General features: G+C 50.8%; 1 protein-coding gene across 4 annotated transcripts in view; it reads left to right on the forward strand.

The window, feature by feature from the left end:
• The window catches only part of LOC149317828 (disks large homolog 1-like), a 112,618-nt gene that overhangs the window by 63,554 nt on the left and 21,816 nt on the right, over positions 1 to 27,248 (forward strand). For 3 of the 4 annotated variants that reach the window (XM_089508534.1, XM_089508535.1, XM_089508536.1), the window contains exons 6-14: positions 33 to 83; positions 780 to 904; positions 1,891 to 2,060; positions 2,578 to 2,714; positions 11,634 to 11,778; positions 18,727 to 18,853; positions 20,031 to 20,187; positions 20,417 to 20,519; positions 21,721 to 21,835. In XM_089508534.1, the coding sequence (XP_089364660.1) occupies positions 33 to 83; positions 780 to 904; positions 1,891 to 2,060; positions 2,578 to 2,714; positions 11,634 to 11,778; positions 18,727 to 18,853; positions 20,031 to 20,187; positions 20,417 to 20,519; positions 21,721 to 21,835 (1,130 nt within the window). The remainder of the gene's footprint in view (positions 1 to 32; positions 84 to 779; positions 905 to 1,890; positions 2,061 to 2,577; positions 2,715 to 11,633; positions 11,779 to 18,726; positions 18,854 to 20,030; positions 20,188 to 20,416; positions 20,520 to 21,720; positions 21,836 to 27,248) is intronic. The other variant, XM_089508537.1, reaches the window with a different exon arrangement.

The following is a 27,248-nucleotide window of genomic DNA, read 5'->3' on the forward strand; positions in this document are numbered from 1 at the left end:
GTTCACTCTTTGCTTCTTTTCATGTTCCTTAGGTCAACGGCACAGATGCAGACTATGAGTATGAAGAAATCACCCTGGAACGGGTAAGCAGCAGCTGGAGTAACCTTCCACACAACAGAGACTGATGAGAGCCTCGTCCGGACTCTCTTCCAGATGTGCTTGGTGTCCCAGCTCATCACAGGCTGTGCCCATTCCCCCTTACCAACCTGACAGGCCCTGTTCTGGATGGTCCAGCTGTTGTTCAGTTTGGAGGCCTGGACTTTGGAGAATGTCTCGGTTTTGCAGCTTGCTCAGCCAAATGTTACCTAAAATAGAGTAACTCTTCCTGATGGGACGGTTGTGTTAATCTGTTTCTGGGGAAAAGGAAATGCCAAGGCCCCTTGAAGGCAAACAGATTTAGTCCATCCTGAGCCTTCTTGGAGCATAGCCCTAGAAGCTCTGCATGGCCTTTATAGTCTTTTCAAATTCTATGATTCTAAGCTCTGTGTCTCATGAGGTGGGCTGCAAAGCATGGTGAGGTGAGAAAAGAAGGGCGCCACCATAGCCCCAGGTGACAGTGCCCTGAGCTGCAAAATTTTGTAGAGTTTCCAACTGACCAGGCTAACAGCAAACTTGGTTTTCAAGTGGCATCATCATCCATGCGTGGTATGGTCGCAAGGCTGGGTGTGCAGGGCTTGCTGGGGTCCTTGCACAAGCGCCTCTTGGAAGTGTCCCCAGGTGGCCCTTCTTGGCTGAGTTCAGAGCCGTTGGGAACTCACATGGGGCTTTGGTTTTTTCAGGGCAATTCCGGACTGGGCTTTAGCATTGCTGGTGGGACTGACAACCCGCACATCGAGGATGACACTGGCATCTTCATCACCAAGATCATCCCCGGTGGGGCAGCTGCTCAAGATGGGAGGTTGCGGTATGTAGAGTTTGTGGCTCCACCACATGTTTATTGTGCTAGTAACTGTTTGAGATATTGCTATCTGCTTCCTGCACCTGGCTTTTGCCCTGAGGTCCAGGCGCAAGGACAGGCAGGCAGGTGGGTCTTTATATTGTCCCCTTTCTGACTCTGGTGAAGCTTGCTATAGAAGCCCCCACCCCGCCCTACATCTCTCCCTGCCCCCTGAATTCTAGGACAGCCTGTGCCCATAAAGATGGGTCGAGGCACCCAGAGAAGGGCAGGAAAGGCCTCAGAGGGCTGTGTGATGCAGAAGGCCAGGCCCAGACCCCTTTGTGATGGGCCTATTCCTGGCTGAAGCTGCTGTCACTGCAGACATGTGAGGGTCTAGCACTGCCCTGACATGTGTTAATTAGGTATTAAGATGGTGGTTCTGCATGCAGGGGCAGGGAAGGAAGCAGAGGCCATGAGAAAGGAAGGCCAAGCCCTCTTGCCTCCCTCCCCCCCCCCCCCCCCAGCTGTCCTCTGGTGGCCCCTGAAAGACATCTGGAAGTCACAGTTGTGTGTTAACCCAGAAGTGCAAGAGATAGGGCTATACTTCTGTGCAGAAGAATGGGCAACTAAATCCTGAGTGAAGGGGAACCCATCACATGCTGTGTTGAAGCCATCTGCCCAACGGTGGAGTGGCCTGTGCTGTCAAGAACATTGCCTCATGTTTAGTGGAAATCCCCTTCCGTGTAATGCAGAGCCTTTGGCTTGGGTACTCCCTGGTGAATCCATGGAAGCAGATGGGCCCCATCACATCTGCACTCCAGAAACTTGGGGGTGGTTGTATTCTTGCCTCTACCTCCTCCTCTCTCCTCCGGTGCTTTGGACCTCTCTTACTGGAGCTAAGCATTAGTGGCAACTGGCTTTCCTCTTTCAGTTGTGGGGGAGAGAAAGAGCAAAAGTGGAGTCTGGGAATGCTTGCTGGATATATGTTGGGACTCTCTTCTCTGTGCCTACAGGGTGAGCGACTGCATCTTGCGGGTCAATGAGGTGGATGTCCGTGATGTGACACACAGCAAAGCTGTGGAGGCCTTAAAGGAGGCTGGTTCCATGGTCCGACTGCACATCAAGAGGAGGAAGCAAGTGACAGAGAAGATTGTGGAGATAAAGCTGGTCAAAGGCCCCAAAGGTTGGTGGTGTGAGGTGGGCCTGGTCTGGGGGCAGCCCTGGGAGGCAACCCATGTGGCTGCAAGGCAGTGAGGACCTCTCCTTCCCACCTGTATGGCTATGGGCAGCCTGGTGTCTCCACACGCCACTTCCTTCTTGATGAGAGGAGCCTCTGGTTCTTGGGTAGAGAATCCACTCCCCACCCCATTTAGATTCCAGAGCCTAGAAAGACGTTTCCTCCCTCTGGGGACAGTCCCCCCTCCACAAAGCCACACTGCAGGGAGGTCTCTGCCAGCCTTTTGCCCTTCAGTGGTGGTGAGTCTTTCTCATCCAATTCCACCCTCCAGACTGGTTCTTGCCAGACTGTTCCCTGCCCAAAAGGCTCTCCCTGCTATTCTCAGGCAGAATACCAGTCTGTCCATCCTGTCAGTCCTTGTCCTGGCAGACTGAACGTTTCTCTGATATCCTGAATCTGAAGGCCCCCCCCCCCCCAGGTTGTTGGTTGGGGTGCTGACAGCCCTGGCACTCTCACCATGCAGGTCTTGGCTTCAGCATTGCCGGCGGGGTCGGAAACCAGCACATTCCGGGAGACAACAGCATCTATGTCACCAAAATTATCGAAGGCGGTGCTGCCCACAAGGACGGCAAGCTCCAGATTGGAGACAAGTTGATGGCTGTAAGTTGGCACTGTTCTTGGCTGGCACAGCACTGCTTGGCCTTCTCCTGGGGGGTGGCAGGTGGAGCTTGACTTGGCCTTAGGCTTGGCATAGCCATGTCCACCACCATCCATCTTTGGTGGGGCTCTTGACAGCTTTATCCAGCGTGGGGCACTTTGGAGATCTAAAGCAGCAGAATGGATTGGGGAGAGGGACCCCTGTTGAGAGACCTGGGCAGGGGATCTGGCCATGTCAGGGCACTGCTGCACTCGGCCACCTGAGTATTCTGTGGTTCTGCAGGCGAAGGCTACCCAGAGCCACTGCAGAACTGATGTTGGACCTCTTTCTCTCTTGTGGGAGGACATTTCCTACCTCAGAAAAGCAGTCCTTGATACTGGGCTTTGCAGGGGAGGTCAGGTCTGGGCCCAGGTAGCGGTTTGGCTTGGACATGCCACTGTCCATGGAGAGAAGGTCTGTGGTTCACCAATACAGAAGGAGGAAAGGAGTTAGGTGGTTGGTTGCTTTAGGGATGGCCAGTGGAGGCCCTGCAAGAGAAAAACACCAATGGCCTTTCATGGTCATCATCTTACTGTCCTCTCTAGAGCCAGTAGGGAGGACTGAAACCAGTCAAGACACAGAGGTCTAATTCTGAGTTGGAGGAGGAGTTGGGGGTGGGGCAGAGAGGGTGCCCTTCTCTTTTGCTTTAGAGGGCCTGTTTGCCTCCCTTATGTCTCCCTGGGAAAAGGACACCATGCTCCTGACTTCAGTTCGTAGGGAGAGCAGCGCTCACCTGTTGTAACCGTTTCCCCAGCAGACAGGGTCCTAACCTCCTGTATTCTGGGTTAAGCTCCTCCTATTTGCTCCTGTAGGCAGGGACAATAAACAAAAGACCAGCCCCCTATATAGGGAGGAGCTAGCCCCCCTGGGCCCCAGTCTTGTTCCTGCCTATGCTCCTAGCAGGATGTGTCTCTTTGAGCCAGCGAAGTTTTTCCTTTCTCCGAAAGCCTGCCTGAGATTGAAAGGGCTAAGCTTCTAAACCCCAGCTTGAAGTTGGGGCTGTTTCAAACATAAATAAAACAAAGTGCCCTGTGAGTATCAGGGCTACTCTACTGGCCATATGCAGCTATCTACCCATGGTTACAAATGATCTTCAGTCACTGCTAACTTAAGAGCAGTTTCCTCAGTGCCTGGAAGAAGCTGCTGCCCAGGAAGCCTCCCTTGATGGGTCAAATAAAGGAGGGGAGAGCCCCCACAGCAACAGGTCTGGGGGCTCAGATTTACAAGAGATACTGGTTAACTTTTCTGGTGTTCATTTTATTACTGTTAGCCCGTGAGGCTTGAGTTGTGCTGTTTCTGCTCACCCCCCTCTCCTTTTTCCAGGCCAGAGAAGATGCCTGGAAACCAATTCAACAAGGGAAGGGGCTAGCCATAAAGCAACATGATGACTTTTCTTCTCTCCTCATGGGCCTCCATCCCTGCCTCCATTAGGGCCAGAGCCTTTTTGCCTTAGCTGGAACAGCCTAGACATAACATGAGCACATGGTTCTACCTCCTTTGTGCAAACTGTTATCAGCCATAGCACTTCTCATTAAGAGTATATGCTTTAACAATACAGATTCATTTAAATGCTAATAAACAGGGTGACTCAAGCGAGGAGAAGGCCTCTGGTCACTCAGCAGACCTCCAATGCTTACATGCATTGAGGATCTTTGGTAAAAACATCTCATATGAGGTGATAGATATATTGGATTAAGGTGACCAACCAAGCTCCACTTTAGTGGCAAAAGGGTTATTTCTTCTTCGTGGTCTCTGCGAATCATACAAATGGGTTTCACTGCACCTGTGCAGTGCTCTTCGGAAACTTCTAGAATCACTGGGCAAAGTACACTTTGCAACATATAGAAACTTTTTGGCGGTAACCCCGCCCACCCTCTATAAAGCCCCTGCTTCCCGCTCTTTCCCCAGTTCCTTTTTTTCCGCCGCGTTAGCTGCTTCAGGGAACTTCGCTCGTTTTTTCTCCTTTGAATCACTGGCTTTTTGACTCGGACCGTTTTTGACTCTGTCTTCGTGGACACCCCCCCCCCCTCCAGTATTGTTGACCTCAGCTTGCTTGACCATCCTCTCTGCACAAAGATTCGGCTTCGTTCCATGATGCCTCCGGCACCGTTCAAGAAGTGCGGCGGCAAGGTGCCTATTCAAGACCCGCACTCTTCTTGCCTGCTCTGTTTGGGTAAGGACCATGACGTTAAGTCCTGTACCCTCTGGAAATCGATGACGTCGCAGGCCCGCAAGAATCATGAGTCCCGATTGACATCGGCTTTGCTTCAGGGGGTTGTAAAATCCCGTGATGAATCCTCCCGTCCAGCGTCTGCCCCGGGTGCCCCCTCATTCTCGGCTCACGCCAGCCCATCTAGCACGGTGTCAGCTCTGGTTGCCTCCTCAGCCCGTGGTTTCTCGGAGCCCAGTGCTGTCTCCAATGTGGCCCGTGATACCCAGAGATCCAGTGCCACCACCGATAAGCCCTCAAAGCACCCCCACAAACAGTGCGGGTCCAAGGGTCCTCCATCCAGGTCCTCCTCCCTGCCGCCGCCGGGAACTCGGACTGAACGAACCGCACCGGCTGAACCCGAACAGGCAGTTCCAAAGTCGGGCCAAGACCAAGCCTCCGGAGCCGAGCTCCAAGCCCTCGGGTGAGCCCAAGGCGCCCAAGGAAAGACTCGAGAAGAGGGTCGACGTAGAGGACGCCCCCCACCCCCCCGCCAAAAAAGGCAAAATCCTTGTCGGACAAGGCTAAGCCCCACAAGCCGGCAGAAGGCTCCTCGGACCCCAAGACGCCTTCTAAAAAGTCAACACAGTCAACCTCTCGGGAGGACCCAGGGCCGTCTTCCTCCTCTAAGAAGGACAGCCATAAGAAGACGAAGGACCACCATCAGTGGGAGACAAGAGCTCGGTCCCCTCAGCTATTCGACATGGACGTCCCTTCGATGTCGGGCCCCTCCACCATTCCTCTCTTCCATCAGGATGATGATGAGTCCGGGTCTGCGGGTTCGAGATCCCCCACACTGGTTCCGTGCATACGTGAGAAGGGTCCGGATCGAGATGTCTTCTATGACTCCGAGACAGACAAATACTATATGTCGGTCTCAAGAGAAGATGCTCTCCTATGTGTCTTGATGAAGCCTCACAGCCACTCCACCGCGTCTGCGACAGTTTCCAAGCCGCCGCCAGCAACTCCTTCTGCAAAAGCCTCCAAGCAGCCAGCAACTCCCTCTCAATCGGTATCGAAGCGAGTGTCCGTCCCGGAACCAGTTCCGTCCCCGACCCGTCAACCTCATCACGCAATTGACCTTGAATCAGCATCGGACCAAGAAGATCAGTCCTCCGAACACCAGTCCGACCTGGACATGTCTCCTCCTCCGTCGCCACAGCAGATGCATCATCCAGAGCCGGCCTCCCCATCCGATGACATTCGCTTGTTTAACAAGCACGTTATCAAGATCGCCAACGCTCTCAGTATCGAGCTGGCGTACCCTGAGGATGTGGCCAAGGATCCGGTGGATAGACGCGTCCACGGCAAGGTCCCGACGCCACCGTCGATCCCACTCTTGCCATCCCTGGAATCCATAGTAAAGCGCTCGTGGGATTCCCCTGCTTCCCTGACAGGTTCATCCAGGAAGATTGAATCCTTATATAGGATCTCGCCGACTCACGCTCCATGGCTGGCCAACCACCCAAAACAAAACTCTGCAATAGTGGAAGGCTCCCAGGTAGCATCCACTCATAAGCTGGCCACCTCGCCGGGAGACTGAGAGGGTAAGAAAATTGATGGCTTGGCCAAGAAGTCATATTCTGCATCTGCCTTAGCTGTCAAAGCCTCTAATTATCTGGCTTGCATGGGGGCCTATGTTCAAACCCTCATAGAGGGAATCTCGCCCTTGGTCCTGGATGCCCCAGACGACGTCCAGAGGAAGCTGGTCGAGATACGGGACGAGGCACATTCAATTGGAAGCTGGATCATCACTGCTTCCAGGAATGTGGCAGATTGTTCTGGGAGGTCAATGTCGGCATCGATTGCACTGCGCCACCATGCCTGGCTCCAGGGTTTGGACCTAAATCCCAACATGAGGTCTACCATCAAGGACATGCCGGTGGATGACTCCGGCCTCTTCCACTCTGAGACAGACGAGAGGCTGAATCGGAAGTATCGCATGAAGGCCGCAGCCAAGAAGCACGGTATGTCCTCTTCTACCTCCATACCGTCCTTCCGTCGGAGACAGCGCCTGTGGCAACCTCAGGGCCAGGGCTCCAGGTCTTTCTCCCAGGAGCGCCCTTTCCAACAGCAGGGTCAACAGAGGCAGCGCTACCCGTCTCAATCCTCCTCCTCCTCCAGCAGACGTAACATCCCATCCAGGTATCGGAAGGGTCGCCGGAAGGAGCCCGATCAGGGAAAGAAGAGGACCTGAAGGGGTCCGGCACACTTTGTCTCCCCTGCCCCCTTTTTCTTAGATAGACTGCAGTTCTACTATAACACCTGGGCATCAGTCTCTAATGACTCGTGGGTCTTGGACATCGTCTGCAGGGGCTATGCCTTCGAGTTTACTGAGCTCCCACCATCTGGAGCCTTTTGTTCCACCGTCCCCTCGGACATCCTTCTCGACGAAGTGCGCTCACTCCTTGACAATGGGGCGATCTCCAAGGTCGATCCCGAAAAATTCCCTTCATGCTTTTTTTCAAGATACTTCATGGTGCCGAAGCCAGACGGAGGGGTTAGGCCGATCTTAGACTTGAGAGAGCTAAATTTTTTCCTCACCCGTAGGCGGTTCCATATGGTAACCCTCGCCTCCATTCTTCCCTTGCTCCATCAGGGACTCTGGTTTGCAACTGTCGACCTAAAGGATGCCTACTTCCATGTGGGGATTCGGGAGTCCCACAGGAGGTTCCTCACTTTCACCATCGGGTCAGACGCCTACCACTACAATGTCCTCCCCTTCGGTCTTTCCATGGCACCGAGAGTCTTCACGAAGTGTATGGCACCAGTTGTGGCATACCTGCATCAGAGGGGTTTCAGAGTTTTTCCATACCTGGACGACTGGTTGCTGGCAGCTCCGTCTCGTCTGGAACTCTAACACACAGTGCAGTTCACGCTGGACCTCCTGTCATCCCTCGGGCTGGTGGTCAACTGGGAGAAGTCCCATCTGTCCCCGTCAAGACAGGTCAAATTTATCGGCGCCATCCTCGATTCCGAAACCTGCAATGCTTATCTCCCTCCAGACCGTTTCCGGGCGCTGCAGTTGGCAGTCACAACGTGCGTCCGCCGCAGGAGACTGAGGGCCAGAGATGTTCAGGTAGCGCTGGGCCATATGGCGTCAACAACCTTTGTCACCCCTTGGGCAAGACTACAATCGAGACCCCTACAAGCTTGGTTTCTGTCCGTCTTCGACCCTTCCAGGGACCATCTATCCAAGCTCCTTACCATGCCAAGGACCGTAGCCCGACCACTTTGCTGGTGGCTAGACTCCCGCAACGTTTGCGTTGGCATGCCCTTCTCTCAGCCTCGTCCGGACATCACCTTGACCACAGATGCATCCTTAGAGGGATGGGGCGCACACCTGCTCGATCTTTGTGTGAGAGACAGATGGTTGCTGGAAGAACAATCCTTCCACATCAATGCTCTCGAGATGCTGGCCGTGGAAAAGGCCCTGAGGACATTCGAGACCGCAATTGTTGGGAAGGTGGTCCTGCTCCAGACGGACAATACCACGGCCATGTATTACCTGAACAAACAGCCCACCAGACATCGTTTTCCATCTTGGGACGTGAACACGGTCTTAAAGGCGCTGACGGTTGGGCCGATCAAGTCCCTTCGGGAGGCCTTCCTCAAACACCTCTCCCTCAAGGTCATCTTCCTCATGGCCATTACCTCTGCCAGACGGGTGTCAGAGCTGGGGCCCTGTCGGTACGTAAAGACTTGTGTATTTTAGGCTGAACTCAGTGTGCCTTCGTCCAGACCCTACCTTCATGTCTAAGGTCAACTCAGCCTTTCACGTGTCACAGGACATTCTCCTGCCTTCATTCTGCCCCGATCCTAAGAAGGACTTGGAAAAGACCTGGCACACATTGGATGTGCACAGAGGCCTCAAAATCTACATAAGAGGACTTCAACCTTAAGGTCATCTGAGATGTTAGTTTCCTTTCTTCCAGGCTCTTTGGGGTGCAAGGTATCTGCCTCGACTCTGAGTAGGTGGGTCAGGTCTTGTATTCAAGAGAGCTACCAAACTCTTGATCTCACTCCCCCCAAGGGGTTGATGGCGCACTCAACCAGGAGTGCATTGATCTCTGCGGCCCTCGCCACTAGCGCCTCCCTGTCAGACATTTGCAGGGCGGCCACATGGAAGTCGCCTTCGACCTTCATAAGACATTGCAAACTGGACGTGTCTCAGTCCGCTGAGGCGTCATTTGTAAGGAGGGTCCTCCAACAGATTGTGTTGGGGGCCACAGTCTCCTAGCAGCACTTCCCTCCCAGTTCGAGAGGGCTTTTGTAAATCCCAGAATACAGGAGGTTAGGACCCTGTCTGCTGGGAAAATGAACGTTGGTACTTAACCGTGATACGTTCATTTCCAGCGGACGAGGGTCCTAGCATCCTGCCCACCCGGGTGCTGCCTGCGGCCTCCGACCCTGGCTGCCTCTCGGTGGACCTGCCTTGTTCTTCTTGTTGTTGTTGCTGGATTGGTTTTTCTGAGTTCTAGTTTGTTCTTGGACTAGTTTTTTCTAAGGTGTTGTAGTTAACCCTTAGCTGATGTTACTAAAGTTCAGTTCCTTGATTTACCTTACTAGTCGCTTGGCTTGTTATTGACTGAGGCCCGGGGGGGCTAGCTCCTCCCTATATAGGGGCCGGTCTTTGTTCTATTGTCCCTGCCTACAGGGGCGAATAGGAGGAGCTTAACCCAGAATACAGGATGCTAGGACCCTTGTCTGCTGGAAATGAACGTATCACGGGTAAGTACCAACGTTCGTTTTTCCTTTGCTTTGTCTATCCTTCCTTTTCCCTCTTTCATTGTAGTAAGTTCTAGAATGTTCTAGCAAGTTCCACAAGTGTGGGGCCACCAGTGAAGAGGCTGTCTCCCTTGTCCCTGTGAGATTGTGTTCTCAAAGGTGTGCATAGCGGCAGAGCTTCAACAGGGACCTCAGTGGGAGTGGAGAGGGCCCCTGCTCCTCCCTCCTTCATAGAATGGTAGAATCAGAGAGTAGGAAGAGACCCCAAGGGCCATCCAGTCCAACCCATTCTGCCATGCAGGAACTCTCAGTCAAAGCATCCCCGACAGTTGGCCAAGCAGGGAGACTCCACCACTCTCCGAGGAAAGAGTGTGTTCCACTGTTAAACAGCCCTTACTGCCATCCAGCCTCTGTTTGAAGACCTCCAGGGAAGGAGACTCCACTACACTCAAGGGAGTGTGTTCCATTGTCAAACAGCTTTTACTGTTAGGAAGTTCCTCCTAACGTTTAGGTGTAATCTCTCTTCCTGTAGCTTGCATCCATTGCTCTGTGTTCTAATCTCTCTCCTCCACTGCAGCTTCCGTGGTCCACTCCTCCCTTTGTCCTGCCTGGTCTCAGTGAGGCAGGTTGGCACCCTTTGCCTGGAATTAACTGTCAGCTCATGAAGGGACACATGAAGGGATGGCAGCTAGAAATAGGAGGAACGGAAGGGGCAGCCAGTGCAGGAATGCCCTTCTCAGACACCTTTCCCTAAGCCTCACTAGCCCACTCCCTGGTGCCTTCCCAAGTCCATGGTGGTTTCCAGAGGTCCACACTCTTTTCAGCCCCCCTCCCTAATGAGGGGCCCTGGAGGGGAGAGTCCCATCCCCCCCTTCTGTTTTGAGACAGGTTTGACCGGGATGGATGTGGCCGGAGCTGTGTGCTGTGGAGGATCTAGGGACGTGGGAATACTCCAGATAATTAAATGCTGGAAGATTTAAGAGATTAGGATTATGCATTCAACATCAACCTGGCTGAAGGGAGCTCAGGCCCTGATGAGAAATAACTAAATGAAGCTGAACCCAGTGGGACACTCTCATGTGCCAGCTCCCTTGGTTGTCCTGTGCCAACTGCAAGCAAACACTCCACACAGGTCTCCTTGTCTGGGACTGTGGGCGAGGGACGCCATGTGCGAGAGCACATAGTTTGTTCCCGTAATGTCACACTGGAAGTGTCTGGGCCCCTGTAGTGGTTGCTGGACAGCTGGCCCCATCATTCTTCACCATGTGTTCCCCAACCCCTGCCATGAAGCTAAAGGCCTGGGGAGGTGCGTAAGCTGGGTCACAGGAGAAGGGAGCAGTTCCCGGAAGAAAGGGCCTCACTGCTTGGCTCAGTCTGGCACAAAGGGCAGGGGCAGGCAAGGAGGGACAGAGGATGGGCCACAGGGGCCCCTTCCTCCATGGCCAGGCCAGCGTCACCCTCCGGGGCTAACAAGGGGGAGTGCAGAGGCCTGCCATGGAGCAGGAGGAGGAAGAAGAAGAGTGGCAGCTGCCCTCTCCCATTGTGCCTCTGTGGGCACCATCCCTGGCAGAGCTGGTGCTGGAAATGGTCTGCTGCCTTGCCTTTGCTTTCATGACAGTGCTTTCAGGATACAGGCAGGGGATTAATTCTGATTAGTAAGCCTCCTTTTAATTTTATGGTTCTCTCCTTTCGGAGCCTATTACAAACATCTGGAAAAAGAGGGAGGTTCTCCTTCCACTCCTCACAATTTCCGTATCAAGGCTTTTGGCCGAGACCCTGAAGGGCTCCTGTTTGTCAGAGCAGATGGTGTCTAAGGCTAGATTCTCAGCATGCCGGCTTCCTGCCACCTCATGGGCAAATGGGAGTTCTTCAGCCCCTCATGGGATGTTGCTTTTTTATTTCATGGAGGGTTTGACTCAGTGTTGCTCTCATTCCCTTCCTCCAGGTGAACAGCGTTTGCTTAGAAGAAGTGACGCACGAGGAGGCAGTGACAGCCCTCAAGAACACCTCCGACTTGGTGTACCTGAAAGTAGCAAAGCCCACCAGCATGTTCATGAATGACAGCTACACCGCCCCAGACCTCACCAACGGTAAGACCCTCTTGCCTTCGTGGCTTTGGCCCCAGAGCCTTCCATGGCAGGTAGTCCCATGAGGCACAGTGGATGGCAGCTGGGCTGGCCTCACTTGAATTCTGCTGCAGCAGAAAAAGAGTGTTTGGGTTTCTCACCCTCTCCACCCATGAAGACTCAGGATGCTTTCACAGCAGGAAGGTATTAAGGCAAAAGTAGTGATGAAGGAAAGAGACAAAGCAGAGGGCAGCAGGTGGGCAGTGAAGCTGCAGGGTCACCATCATCCTCTACAAAAGCCAAGGAGGGTTTGCACAGAGAAGGCAGGTGGGCAAGAGGGAGTGCCAGACAGGGTGGGAGGGACTCTCTGCCTTTGAAGCCCAAACAGGGTGCCCCTCTCGCCCCAGAGGGTTGCTGCCCAGCCTAAAATCAGCTGTGTGCTTTTTCCATTTGCCCCCTAAAAGCAGCCTCGGCCCCAGACAGAATTGGGGTGGGGGGATGTCCAGGGGCACCATGGTCAAGCCAAAGAGGGATTTAGCATATCCTTAGGATGCTACGGGAAGGCAGCAGGCAAAATGACCTCCTACTGGGGTTGGCAGTAGTGTGGTTTTATAGAAATAAGGGAATTTCCTAGGTATGGTGAAGCTGTTGTGGCTGCTGTATGCCTTTGTTTCCAGCTCACAGCAACTCCAGCACATGGTTTTCTTAACAAGATTTGTTGTGGAAGGGTATTGCCATTCCCTTCCCCTGAGACTGAGAGAAGAGTGGGGTTGCTCAAGGTCGGCCAGTAGGTTTCCATGGTTGAGGGGGGATTTGAACCCTGGTCTCCCAATGCTCAAACTAGTTCACCACATTGACTTTGAAGATTTCTTCAGAGGAGGTTTGAAATTGCCTTCCTCTAAGGCTGAGAGAGTGTGGCCGCAAGGTCAGCAGGTGGTTTCCAAGATGTAGCAAGGATTAGAATCCAGATCTCTTGCAGTCCTATTCCAGTAGTCAACCACAACACCAAGCAGGCTCTAAAATAGGATTTCCTTGGCCAGATTTCTTCATGAGAGGTTTGTTAAGGAAAATGCAACATGCGACATACAGTAGAAGAAATAAAACATGTATGTGAAAGTCACAGTGACTAAGCAAGAGCAATTAAGAAGCCACACAGGTGAAAAAGCTAATGTAATTTAGAAGTCCTGAATGTCAAGGACAGAATTATAGAATGTACAATTGGAAACACCTGAGACTCATTAAGTGTACAAGGTGAAATGATGAAATTCTTAAGTATGGGTTGAACTATGAGAACCACTCAAAATGGATGTACATGCCCACTGGGTGGAAACTGACTAGTGGGTGGTGTTTGACAATGGCTATAAGAATTGCTATGTTTGCCAATGTATTTTGTGGGTAGTTTTGGATAGTTGAGTAGTTTGGAGATTGTAGAGATTGTGATTTGTAGGGCATATAGTATTTTGTATATAGTAGAATAAAGTAGATCTTTGATATAAGACTACTGAGTTGTCTGGTGTCTTGAGTGAAGATACAAGAGCCAGCAGGATCCTGGAGAAGTTTGGAGACTTCTGAGGAAGAAGAGTGAGAAGGCTTGGAGAGTTTGTCAGGGTCTTCAGCCTATTCTCTGAAACTCTGCTGCTTTGAAGAAAAGCACTAACCACTGGCCAAAGCTGGTCAGCTCTGCTGCATAACAAGGTGGTGAGTTACAGCCAGAGGTGAAGAGCTACAACTCCCATCATCCCTGACAAGGTTTACCAGCAACCTTCCTCTGAGGCTGCAAGAGTATGACTTGCCTAAGGCCACCCAGAGAGCTTCCGTGGCTGAATGGGAATTTGATCTCTGGTCTCTGGGAGTCCTAATTCGACACCAGCCCCACTACACCACGCTGGCTTGAGAAGGTGACATAGGGCAGTACAATCTATAACAAAGTGGGAAGGTGTGGGCCTTCATTTCATAGAATCATAGAATCGTAGAGTTGGAAGAGACCCCAAGGGCCATCCAGTCCAACCCCATTCTGCCATGCAGGAAATCTCAATCAAAGCATCCCCATTGACAGATGGCCATCCAGCCTCTGCTTAAAGACGTCCAAAGAAGGAGACTCCAAGGGAGTTTGTTCCACTGTCGAACAGCCCTTACTCTCAGGAAGTTCCTCCTAATGTTGAGGTGGAATCTCTTTTCCTGGAGCTTCCATCCATTGCTCCATTGTCTCCTATTCTCTGGAGCAGCAGAAAACAAGCTTCCTCCCTCCTGAATATGACATCCCTTCAAATATTTAAACAGGGTTATCATATCACCTCTTAACCTTCTCTTCTCCAGGCTAAACATCCCCAGCTCCCTAAGTCCTTCCTCATAGGGCATGGTCTCCAGACCCTTCACCATTTTTGTCGCCCTCCTTTGGACACGCTCCAGTTTCTCAATGTCCTTTTTGAATTGTGGTGCCCAGAACTGGACACAATATTCTAGGTGGGGCCTGACCAGAGCAGAATACAGTGGCACTTTGACTTCCCTTGATTTAGACACTATACTTCTACTGATGCAGCCTAAAATCGCATTGGCCTTTTTAGCTGCTGCATCACACTGTTGACTCATGTTCAACTTGTGGTCTACTTGGACTCCTAGATCCCTTTCACATGTAGTTTCATTCAGCCAGGTGTCACCCATCCTATATCTGTGCATTTTGTTTTTCTGCCCTAAGTGCAGTACCTTAATGTTTCTCCGTGTTGAATTTCATCTTCTTAGCTTTGGCCCAGCTTTCTAGTCTATTCAGATCGTTTTGAATTTTTTTTATTTTATAATTTTTATTCATTTTTATAGTCATTATAAAATCCAAACAGTATCATACAATAAAGCATATAACAAAAATTACATACATTCCTCATTCACTACTTCCTTGCTAGTATCTAACTTTTATTCTGATCTTGTTTCCTTCTCGATTATCTGAAAAATTAATAACAAACTAATCATATACTGTTCTGTTTATACTCTTGTGCCTAAATTCTAAATGAACCTTGCGATCTTCCTGTGTAAATATCCCAATAGACACTACCCAGCTTTCTTATCTAAAAGTAAAGTAATCCTCACCGGAGTTTCCTTGTTGTATTGTTTTACTTATCATTCTAAAAGATTCCATTTATGATCATTCTGTTCCCAAGGCAGCCGTATTCCCCCAAATTGTCCGGAGATACACTATTACTTTATTCCAGTCTTCTTTATACACCGTTGAAGATTCATTTCTGATTCCTTTAGCAAGTTTGTCCATTTCCATTAGGTCCAGGAGTTTGAACATCCAGTCTTCCTTTGAGGGGGTTTCTTTCGCTTTCCATTTCTGGGCATAAGCTAATCTTGCAGCTGATAACATATAAAAATAATTTTACCCCTTTTCCCCACAAGATAATTCAATTATGTTGCGTAGGAACACTTCCGGGAGAAAGTTAATAGTGCTAGAGGTGGTTTTTTTAATCTCAAAAAAGATCAAAAACTGTCTTGCTTTTTTACATGTCCACCATAAATGGTGTAATGTACCTTGCTCTTTCTCACACTTCCAGTATAGGTTACTACTGTTTTTATTTTGAATCTTGATCCTGTCCTCTGGGGTATTAGCTAGTCCTCCTCATTTGGTGTCATCTGCAAATTTGATGAGTATGCCCCCAATTCTATCATCCAAATATTTGATGAAGATGTTAAATAGCAGACTGGCCCCAGGACAGAGCCCTGTGGGACCCCACTCCTCAGTATTTGCAAATAAACGTAAATGAGGAAAGCAAGGGTTGCTCCTCCGACAGAGCTAGGAGGTATCCCTTTTGATGATCCCTTTATCAGACCAACCAAGGAGTACCCAGAATTCTTCCCCTCGGCTTTTGAAGTCATCAGGAAGTCTATACAGCCAAGAGAGCCACTTCCTGCCCCTGCTTGGTAGTAAGGTGACTAGGAACAAGATGATAATAATAATAATAATAATAATAATAATAATAATAATAATTGTAGTTTATTTCTGTAGCGCTGTAAATATACACAGTGCTGTACATACAGATAATCAAGTCAATAAAAATATAAAACCTGCCAATGGCATACAATCTACAAAATACACATAAACAGTAGGTAGTAATATACAATAGAATTAGTTTTAAAAAACAGGCAACAATTAAAGCATCAACATCCACTGTCTAATAAATATCAGATTAATATTCACACAGTGCCTGGGAACGCTTCCCTGAACAGGGTGGTCTTCAGCTCAGATTTAAAAGTTGTCATTGAATTGATGAGCCGTTTGTTGGGGAAGCAGGTTCCAGGAGTGAGGGGCGGCCAGTGAGAAGGGAGGGATCCAGGACGGGGCAGTGGAGATCCTGGCTGGGACAGCAGACCTTGGCTACTAGAACGGAGGGGAGGGTACGAGTGGGAATGTAAGGAGGAAGAAGTTCAGATAAATAAAGAGGGGCCAGCCCATGCAGGGCTTTAAAAGTTAACAACAGAAGCTTATACTGAATACGGAAGGGAAAGGGGAGCCACTGAAGGGATGATGATAAAGGAGAAACATGGTCAAACATGGCAAGCGAGTGTAATGATGCGTGCCGCTGAATGCTGGACGTAAATTAAAGGGCAAAGATGAGAAAGAGGAATCCCTGCTAGAAGGAGGTTACAGTAATCTAGTTGGGGGACCACCAGAGCGTGGACCAGAGTCTTGGCAGTAGAGGCTGAGAGAAATGGACGGAGTTTGGCCATGTTGTAAAGAAGGAATCTGCAGGCTTTGGCTGTGGCCTGGATCTGGGGGATAAAAGACAGAGAGGAATCAAAAGTGAAACCGAGGCTGTGGGCTTCCTGGACCAGTCAAATAGAGATGTTGTCGACAGAAACAGAAAAGGAGTATTGAGGGGAGGACTTTGGTGGGAAGACAAGCAGCTCCGTCTTGGACATGTTGAGCTTCAAACAACGATGGCGCATCCACAGAGAGACAGCTGTGAGAGAAGATGAAACTTGCTCCAGTGTTGTTGGCGGCTGTCCTTTTGAGACCTGAGTCCCTTTCTTTTGCGTGTGAGGCCAGAGAACCTTTGCCAGCAGAGCCTGCGAGTCCCTTAGGAAGCCTCTGCCCACTCAGGTCTGGAGGTAGGTTTAGGATCCTCAGAAGGAGACTAAGCTCACTGGTGGGAACCAGAGGCAGCTGCTTCACCTTTTAGTTGTTGGTGGGAGCAGCCAGAGGGCAAGATGGCCAAGAACCATAGATTAACATATTGGCTGCAAATAAAGCCATGTACAGTGGACCCTGTTAAACGCTGGGGTTTGGTTCCAAGATCCCCCGTATATAACAAAATCCGTGTATGCTCAAGTCCCATTAAATATAATGACAGAGCAAAATGGTGTCCCTTATAAAAAATGGAAAGTCAAGGCTTGATATTTGAAATTTATGCTTGAATCTGTGTATAAAAAATCCATGTATAAGAAGGGCTGACTGTATTTTAAATGCTGTATGGTTGCTTGGAAGAAACAGTGCATTCATCCAGTTAATTGATGCAAATGTGGTCTTTCTCTGAAGCCAAAGGGTTGCTCTCTGCAATTTATTGTATGTTTATTAAGGATAATGCAACGAGGAAGGAAGAGGTTAATAAGTTCAGACTGTGTTTGGAAAATAGGAGAAGCAGTGTGGCAAGTTATACAGTATTTGGTCAAGAAATAAATTTAACTGTAGAACAACTCCAAAATCTCTTACAGTAAATATGGGATGCCTGTAAAGGTAGTTGACAGGCACCCGTAGGCAACCCATCAAAACATTGGGTGCATCCTTGGCCTCTTAAGGATAGGCTCCTAGAGTTGGAAGAGACCCCAAGGGCCACCCAGTCTAACTCTCTTCTGCCATGCAGGAACACACAGTCCAAGTGCCCCTGACAGAAGGCCATCCAGCCTCTGTGTAAAATCCTCCAAAGAAGACCCCGCCACCCTCTGAGGTAGCAGCGTCTTCCACTGTCGGAACAGCTCTTACCCTCAGGAAGTTCTTCCTAATGTTGAAGCGGAATCTCTTTGTAGTTTGAATCCATTGGTCCAGTTTCTATTCTCTGGAGCTGCAGAAAACAAATTTGCTCCATCTTCAGTTTGACATCCCTTCACATATTTAAACAGGGCTATCATATCACCTCTTAACCTAGTCTCCAGACTAAAGCTCCTTAAGTTGCTCCTCATAGGTTTTATGCTTTCCATACCCTTCACCATTTCGGTTGCCCTCCTCTGGAGACGCTCCAGCTTGTCAACATCCTTCTTGAATTGTGGTGCCCAGAACTAGACACAGAATTATTCCAGGTGAGGCCTGACCAAAGCAGAATAGAGTGGGACTATTACTTCCTTCAACCCCACAATCTTTTCCTCTTCTGTTATGGAAAACATGGTGTAGGCAGCAGCGATGTGGCTGCAAGGAGACTGCCCAACACTGGCTGCAGTAGAAGTCGCTGTGTGTGATTAGTTTCTGAGTTTTTTGAATCTTTGCAATGGTTCCCTTTGTTTCAAAATGTGTCTTAACCAGAACAGTACTTTAATTGGCTTTCATTGTGAACTCTAGTATTCTGACAGTGTGACTTTATTTTGTGATGTAAGGATAGTTATTATTTACAGTCTTAATGTTTTTCAAAGCGCCATCAGCAATACTTTGTGTAATTCAGCCACTGCTTCCCAGCCAGAGCACTCAGGTCCTTGATGGTGAAGGGGCCCTGGAGGGATGTTAAACTGTACGCACATGCGCTCCCCGGGTTGGAAGGGGCACACAGTGGGTGCAGGGGAGCATTCCCTTGACCAGGCATGGGGAGGGGGAGATACAATGAATGGGTTTTCTTTCTTTGGGGGCAGATGGGGTGGGGAAGGGCTCTGCCTCTTGCGCCTCCCTGACCCAAGTGACGGGACAGCTGGGGAACAGGACAGAAAAATCCAAATCCTGCCCCAGCCTTCTGTGTGGAGATCACTGTACTCCCCCCTCTCTTTCCCTTCCTTTCCCAGCTTACTCGCAGCCCATCGACAACCACATCAGTCCGTCGACCTACCTGGGGCAGCCCCTGCCACCAGCCTCGCCTGGGAGGTATTCTCCCATCCCTAAGGGGATGCTTGGGGACGACGAGATCACCAGGTAGGGAGCTACCACCGTAGTGTCCTTGCAGAGGGCACCACCGCACTTCGCTAGGCATTCCAGACCCATGGATGAGGGATGTCACCCAGCATGGTGGAGCACATGGCTGAATGTGCTGTCAGAGAGGAGCTGGTGTAGGCTGGGCCCGAGCACCACTGTTCCCTCGGGGGCTGGTGGTTTTGCCTGGATTGCAGAAAGCAGTACCAAGGAGGAAAGTGGCTAATGGTGTGCCAGAGAGGGAGCCCCGGGTGGCAGGAACGCAGACAGTTCCCCGGGCAGACTCAGCTGAGCAGTAGGGGAGTGGGAATGCTATCTTGTTGCCCAGAGGGCCACTGGCGTAACCAAGTGGGAATCTGAGGTTGCCTGTCAGATCCTTGTCAACAGTGAGGGGCTTGGGGGGAAAGCACAGAGCCCCACCATGCATTTTGTTGTGCTTTGGAAAGCCTATGAAGGAAGGTGTCTGTCTTGCATGGGTGGAAGGAAGAGGGAGCCAGGGCGGGTAACACTTTTCAGAGCTGCCGTCACTCGACAGAGCCAGGGCTGCTGCTGCCCAAGGACTCTAGCTGGCTGAGAGGGGGCTGCCTGAGGGGTGGGCAAGAGAGCCCTTAGCTATGAGTTCAGCCTCACAGCAGCGCCTCTATTCCTGGAAGGGGTGGGATTCTTCCCTGTGGACTTACCTGTTTTATGGAAATGTCCCCAGTTAATTGGCCATCTCCCTCTTGCCACGACTTGGGCTGTAGTTTCTCATGTGCTGCTTCTCTCTCCCTGCCCACCCTTTCTGAATCTATGGCTGGCAGCCCAGCAAGCCCAGCCCAAAGGGAAGATGAGCCCAGAGAATGACCTCTGGCCATCCAGCGCCAGGCACTTGCTCCAGAATCTTCCTTCACCCCCCTCTTTTCAAACCCCCCCCCCCCGCAGAATGAGAGATAAAGCATAACTCACTTGATTTTGTAACACTAAAAGAAACATCAGTTTTCCAGTTCTCATTGTCATCCTCAGTTTTCCAATTCTAATCCTCATTCCTCTGCAAATCTCATCGCTTGGTAGTTTACTGGTGTTGGATGGGTTGACAGTGCAGTTCCTTGGTTGGTTGCTGCCCCCTTTTTCTGCCACCCTGCCCCTCTGGTTTTCCCCCTGAGGACAAACAGACTGAATTCTCTTGCCCTCTGTCTCTTAGGGAGCCACGGAGGTTGGTGCTTCACCGGGGATCCACGGGGCTTGGCTTCAACATCGTGGGAGGTGAAGATGGGGAAGGGATCTTCGTCTCCTTCATCCTTGCCGGGGGTCCTGCGGATCTCAGTGGGGAGCTCCGGAAGGGGGACCGCATCATTTCGGTGAGGGGGGACAGAGCAAGAGCCCCCTTCCTTTCTTGGCTCAGGGGGCTCTTGCCCCGCTAAGCACCGTTGCCAAGTTGCCACCAGATGCAAGGGGTGCTGGGACAGGGGTGCTGACGGGAGTGTCCCTTGGAGAATCCCACTTGTGGAAGGGCCCACTATACAACTCCCTCCACCCTTTATGGGCAATGCCGTGGGGAGCACCACCTCATTTATTTTTCCCTCACAGGTAAATGGCGTAGACCTCAAAGCAGCCACCCACGAAGAGGCAGCAGCTGCCTTGAAAAATGCTGGCCAAGCGGTCACAATTGTGGCTCAGTACCGACCAGAAGGCAAGTGGACTCTGTGGTTGCAATTTACTTCTTAGTTTGTGTTGCGATAAAAGGAAGCGGGCAGAAATGTGGGCATCCTTAAGAAGAACAGTCCAATTCTGCCTTTTGGAGTAGGCAGCACTCCTGCTGGGTTTCCCTCTCTCCTCCACGCTCCCGCCACTCTCGGCAAAAACTGACTTTAAGCTCAGCCACATGAGCAATTGACATGAGGGTGAACAGAGAGATGGACGAGCAGTTGGACTGTTGCTGCACTATCTTCTCCAAGCAGTCCTCCTGAGGGTAACCCCTGTCTCCTTCTCCTGCTCCCCGGCTGGTCTCCTTTGTGCTTGGCTGGCCACACATTGGGAGCCACACACCATGAGGAAGGACCCTAAAGGACCCTAGCAGAAGAGGCAGCAGCTGAGAGGCAGTATGGCTGCTGCCATGCCAGACCTTGCTCACAAGCCCAATCTAGTTAGTCCGGATTATCTGTGGCCATTGTGAGGGAGACGCACAGAACATTGTGGGGCCTGGTGTTTGAGTTTAGATGCAAGGCTCCTTCTACCAGTCGCTGCTTTCTCCAAGCGACCTTATGAGGTCGTCACAGCTGCCATCCAGACATGGTCAGCGCAGACTGCCTTGGACTCTCTTGAGAGGCAATGGGGCTCCAGGGTGGGAGTGGTCTAGCCCCAAAGCAAGAAGTGGGCAGTCGGGCAGCAGAGAGGCCAGAGGATGGGCAGCTCAGGGGGCTTCCTCCTGCCAGGACTCCCATGGGGGTAAGGTCGCTTGCTGGTCAGTGCTGGGACTGGGAAACCTGCTTGGCCCTTCTGCATGGCTCGGTGGGATAATGGGCAGTGGGGCGAGTGTGGATATGGGTGGATGTGCAGGTTGACACAAGGCTCTTTTCCAAATGCTTTATTGTTGTTTCATAGTTACAGGTTTTGAATATTAACTGGTGTAGCTTAGGCCTCCCATGGAAGTAAGGTGCATTACATTTTGCAGGCCAGAGCATTGGGCTAAAGCCAGAGGTGGGGAGACCTTGCACTTGGCACAAAGTCCCAGCTCTTGGTAGCCAGAAGGCTGCCCTGGTTCAGGAGGAAAGGCAGCCTCTTTGCAGAAAGACAGGCTGCCTGGGCTAGACTCAGCCCTCCTCCACTGGTGTGAACTGCTGCTTACCCGCTACTCCCTCCTCTTTCCTCCCTCCAACTCCCTTTTTTCACAGAATACAGCCGGTTTGAAGCTAAAATCCATGACTTGCGAGAGCAGATGATGAACAGCAGCATCAGTTCAGGATCTGGTTCCCTGCGGACAAGTCAAAAGCGGTCCCTCTATGTCAGGTGAGGTGGCTTGCTCTCATCTCTCTGGCTTGCTCCCCCCCCAGGTTCCCTAGCCTGCCCTTGAATTCCACATGTTCCCCAGAAGACCATGATATGTGCGGGGGCAGGGAGAGGCTCTTCTTAAGGCTGGATTGCCCTTCCCTTGCCTGGTCGCAAACCTGTGGCCACTTAAACTGGCTTCTCTGTGATTGCTTATGGTTAGTGGGGGCAGTTGAGGGATTGGAAGGAAGGATTCAATGGATCATAGAGTTAGAAGGGACACCAATGGCCATCTAGTTCAACCTCCTGCCAACAGGAACGCACAAGAGAGGCACTCCCCAATAGATGGCCACCTCGACTATATTAGAAGGCTTCCTGGCAGACATCATCTCCCGGCGGTTGCTCTTGAAAGACTACTTGAGGTCTTGGTGGGATGCTGAAAAAGTAGCCATTGTTTTCTTAGAGACAGATCCCACCTACAGTCTGGGGCTGGGGGGCATTCCATTTGAGAACATCCCACTCAAGGCTATGAATGAGCAGGGCGGCTGGTGTGCATTTGGAAGGTGCCTGGCCATTCTGTGGGACTGACTGAGGTTGATCCTCACACTTGCCCCAGGCAACACATGAAGGTCAAATAACATGATGGTCCTGGAGCTTGAGAAGCAGCAGAGGCTTCTCCCAGTAGGGCAGGGCATGGGGGGGGGGGGCTCCTGGACTGGAAGCAGAGTGGTGGTGCCTCCCCACTGACCTGCCTGCAGGGACTAGGGGGTCTGGAGCAGGTACTCCCCTGCCACCATCTGGCCGAGACAGAGGGCTTTGCCAGGGAGGGGGCCAGTTCAAAGAAAGGGACAGCCATGACAGACCTCTCTTTCAGCAGAAAATGCAAAGGGGGCAGGAGGGGGGAATACGAGAGGCGTTGTTGACATACTGCCCAGGCGAATGGGTTTACTGTAGCCTGTGGCTCTGGGGGCATCAGTCCACTTCTTGAGATGGAAGAGCAAGGGATGGGTTGTCTACCAGAGATCTGGCAGAACGAAAACACTTCACTTCAAGAAGGGCAGCTGGATTCTTTGTCCCATTCTCTCCCACCCCAAGAGAATAACTGCCTTCAGGGGGATGGAAGAGGAGGAGGGCTTTTCATAGCAAAGGAGAGGTTTGGGGTGTCCTGCCTGACTGCCGAGTGTCCGAAGAGGCCAACAGGCAAGGTGCTGTGATGTTAACTAAGGCATGTCGCAGGGTGCTGTTCACGCATCTGGCCCTGCGTGTCTGAAATGGTGCTTTTCAGGCCCTCAAGGCTGTTTTGCAGGCTGTCTCTAATGCCTGCAGTACCAATCCTTCCTTTCTTCTTTGCTGTACTTTGCTCTGGCCCAGCTTAGCCCAAAGGCTTCCTCATGCAACTGCACAGCTTACTCTGTCAAGCCTTCTTTATGCTCTTTGAAGTCTGGCATAAGCTTGTGCATTTCCCTCATGTACCTGATAAAAGTTATTTACAAACTGAGGGCACCTTGGCAAAAGCTTTCTTGGGCAGCTTTTTTCTCCTAGCGTTGCTTCAAAGTCTATAGTTGCAATTGATTTAAATATCAAAACAACTTCTGAAGTGTGGCTGGAAATTGCAAAACATGAATCCAGCACTGGCTCTCTGAACTGACCATGGCACCAGCTGAGTGATCAATGTCCAGGTGAGGAAAGAATTTCCTAAGGGGAGAGTCCCCTTCCATTTCCATCAAGGGCCCTTAGTCCAAAGAAGCGAATCAAGGCCTTTGCACACATTAGTACTGCTGTAAGTTTCTAATTGTACTCTAAACAGCACCCCTGAAGCCAGCCATTGTTGTTCCTGGGGGGCGGTGTGGTCCCTGCTTGGGGTGTGGATTGGGGGGAAAAGGGGTTGGCACATGGATTGAGCCCCTCACAGCGGCCTCTTGAAGGCAGACGGAGAGGAAGGATATGCCCAGTTGCTGCATACGCTGCTGAGGCATTTGCTCTCCCTGCCCCTGCCCTCCATGGTACACACAGGCTGACATGAAAATGAACGCACCACACCACATTCTCATGTGAGTTGACAATAGTGACAGAATCATGACATTTTTGCTACTGGAGGGAGTGCCTTTGGGGGAGAAGCGGTGGGGTCCTGTCCCATAAGCTCTTTTCTAGGGTGCCCTCTCTTGTGCCAGTGAAGGGTGGGAGGGGGAATCCAGGTCGTGACACTCCATCCTGATATATTTTCTCATTTAGGAAGGAACAAAAGAGCTCTGTGCCACCAGCAGAAGGAGCCCCACCAACCTGCTCAGTCTCCCCCCTCTGACCAAGTCCTGGGGTGCAGAGCAGCAAGTGAGGTGACCAAATGGGGCTGTACTGGAGCTCAGCAGGACTTCTGTGGTTTAGTCTGTCAGCTAGCTCCAAATCCACCTAATAGGTAGCCTTCTCTAGCTGAGTCATTCTCAACATTTAATCTTTCAAATATTTGACTTCAGTTCCCAGAATCCCTGACAGTGGACCAACCATCACTCACTGCTGTTCTGCATCTTCTCCATATAGAAAACTCACATCTTCCTTGTGCTTCCTCCTGTTGTCAACCCCTTTTCCTCCTGTTTAACCACTCTTACAAGCCCACAGAAGCCAGGGAACACCTTGGCTCCACCATTTATGGGGCAGAATGGCAACGCCGCTCTTCCTCCTCTTCCTCGCCTCCTGAGAAAACAGCCCTCTCCTGGGCTGCATGCAGGACTGGCTCTGACGAATCCGTTCAGGCAGACCCAGCCTTTGGGGCCGACACCTCCCTCTGCTCCACCTCACACCCTGCACTCTGTGTGAGGCCAGCTTTGGGGCTGGAGCAGGGTTGGAAGGGGTCCTGCAGGGCTGTGGACAGGGCTGTTGCTCCGTCCTGGATCCTTAAAAAGGACGTATTTGTCTGTTCCTACATTTTACCTTATCCTTCTTTGTGGGTCTGACATCTGATCACCCTGGGTGGCAACTTTACCTATTTTAGAATGAGAGAGGAAAAAAAGGTGTTTTTTTGGGGGGGGGGGCGACAAGAGCACCACTTCCACTTGAATGCAGTGTGAAGTATAAGCCCCTCTTTCTGCTCCTTTGGGTGGCATTTTGTCCTGGAAGGATGCATTCTTGTGGGTACGGTGCCCTCTCTTCTTCCATGGCTCTTGATGCCAGCCCCTCATGAGAGGCGGCCATACCGTGATGCTGGAATGTACAGAAGCAGCCTGCTGGAAAAGAGAGCATGGGTCTGGACACAAGAGGCCTCCTCCACAATGAGTTCGACAATCAAGGTGTGCCCTCCTACCTTGAGTGTTCCCAGAAAGCCAGGCACTTTCAGAGGAACTGCTCTCCTGTCCTTCCCGGAGGACACAGGGGACGATGGGCTTTTACCCCCAGGCTCAGCCATTGTCCCAGCAGAAGTAGTTTTGTTAGCATATGGCTAAAATGAATTAGGCTTTAGAAGCAGAATTGCTGGAGTCACCCATTGTGCCCCCTCCAAATCTGACCAAAGGCAAAACGATTTGTAGGATGGGCTTCCTGGTGTCCAGTGGCAATTGCAGGTGGCTTGCTTCTGGTCCATTCCTGCAGAGAGCTGGCTGAACCCCTTTTCCTCCCCCACCACACCAGCGCTCTCGGGATGATCTTGAGTCCTTTTTCTCTCTCTGCTCGCACAAGGAGGTTAAATAACGCCCTAATCCTTTCCCCATAAGTCTTCTTGGTCTTGAAAGCAGGTCACTCACACGCTGGACTAACTCTGCTCTCAGAGACACTGGCCGCAGAACATTTCCTTTCATGGCCTTACAGGCTTTAGCTGTACCACTGGAGTTGTCTCAAGGACTTATTATTTTAATCCCCCCTCCTTTTAATGCTGGAATTTAACTCTGGAAAGTCAGTTGTTGTGCTGATCTGGCCAAATGCACCCCCAGAATGCTGCCATTCTCTCTGCCTGACGACAGAGCACAAATGGGGCTGGGGCTGGGGCTGGTCAGTCCTAGGGGAAGAGGGGCTGTCTCCTGGCTTGGGGGCTGCTGGTGGTCTGGGCTGACTCTCCTGGGCTGCGTGGGCCACGGAGGCAGTGTCCACCATGCAGACAAGATGCTCATGCCATGGCCACTGCCACCCCCCAGCACCTGACCCCTCTGGCGTCGCATGTTACCCAGGAGGAGGAAGAGCTACTCTTCATGGGAGCCGGGTGCTGGAAGGGCCCTGCTAGTTGGCTGGGTGGAAGAGCGGGGCTGAAAGGTCGGAAACCTTTAACTACTGAGATCTATTAGTCTGTTGCCACAAGAGCAAAGAATGGGACCTGGAGGCCCTGTGAGGAGAAAGAGAGTCCCACCAAAAATGGAGGACTGGGTCCTGTGCTGATCTGCAGAAGCCACTCTGTGTGCGATGACATGGTTGTGGGATTCTCAGAAAGCCAGAAGGCGCTCTCTTGTCCACTGCTAAGGATCTGGGCTGCCCTGTTTACCTGGGATGGGATGAGCAGTGGGGTTATTATTCTTGTTATTTATTTATTTATTTATTTATTTATTTATTTATATAGCGCTGTAGATTAGCACAGCACGATACATACAAACAATAAAATAGATAAGAGTAAACCTGACCATGGCGTACAATCTAAGAAATAATAGCATAATACATATAAATAATACATAACAATACAAGAAAGGGTTCAATAACACAGGCAACAAATTAAAAACATCAAATAGCAAATAATAGTCATGTAATGCCTGGGAACGCTTCTCTGAACAGGATGGTCTTCAGCTCAGTTTTGAAAGTAGTTAAAGAAGCGATGACCCGTGCGGCTCGTGGGGGAAGGAGCTGTTAGTGTTATTATTACTAGTATATTTACTTATATCCCACCTTTCTCCCAATATAAGGACTCAAAGCGGCATGCAACAAATTGAAAACTATACAACTGAAAAATAATACAAAAGCATTAAGATGTATAAATTTTACATTTTATTTTAAATTTTAAAAACAATTTAAAAAGTTAAAACAGCTATGCTTTAAAATGTAAAATTTGTTCAAAACTCTATACACACCTTAAAATGTCTTTATCTGTTGCTGAAAGGAAAGGAGCCTAGACCCAAGCCGTATAGGATTAGTGGAAGGGGAGACTCCGTGGGGCACCAAGAGGCTGCAGCTTCAGTGCAGAGCCTAGAATCATAGAGTTGGAAGAGACCCCACGGACCATCCAGTCCAAACCCCTGCCATGCAGGCACTCTCAATCAAAGCACCCTGACAGATGGCCATCCAGCCTCTGTTTAAAAACAGCTTCCAAAGAAGGAGACTCCACACACTCAGAGGGATCGTGTTGTAGCTTGCACCCACTATTCTGTGTTCTAGTCTCTGTAACAGCATGAGTGGGTGGGTGTGTTTTAGCATGGCATTCCATTGCAAGGCTTTTCTCTGAGGCCATGGTTTAAGCCAGTAGTGGGGT

This window comes from Sceloporus occidentalis, unplaced genomic scaffold (genome assembly GCF_023333645.1).
Source record: "Sceloporus occidentalis isolate IW3139 unplaced genomic scaffold, rSceOcc1.0.p SCAF_2, whole genome shotgun sequence".
NCBI lineage: Eukaryota > Metazoa > Chordata > Lepidosauria > Squamata > Phrynosomatidae > Sceloporus > Sceloporus occidentalis.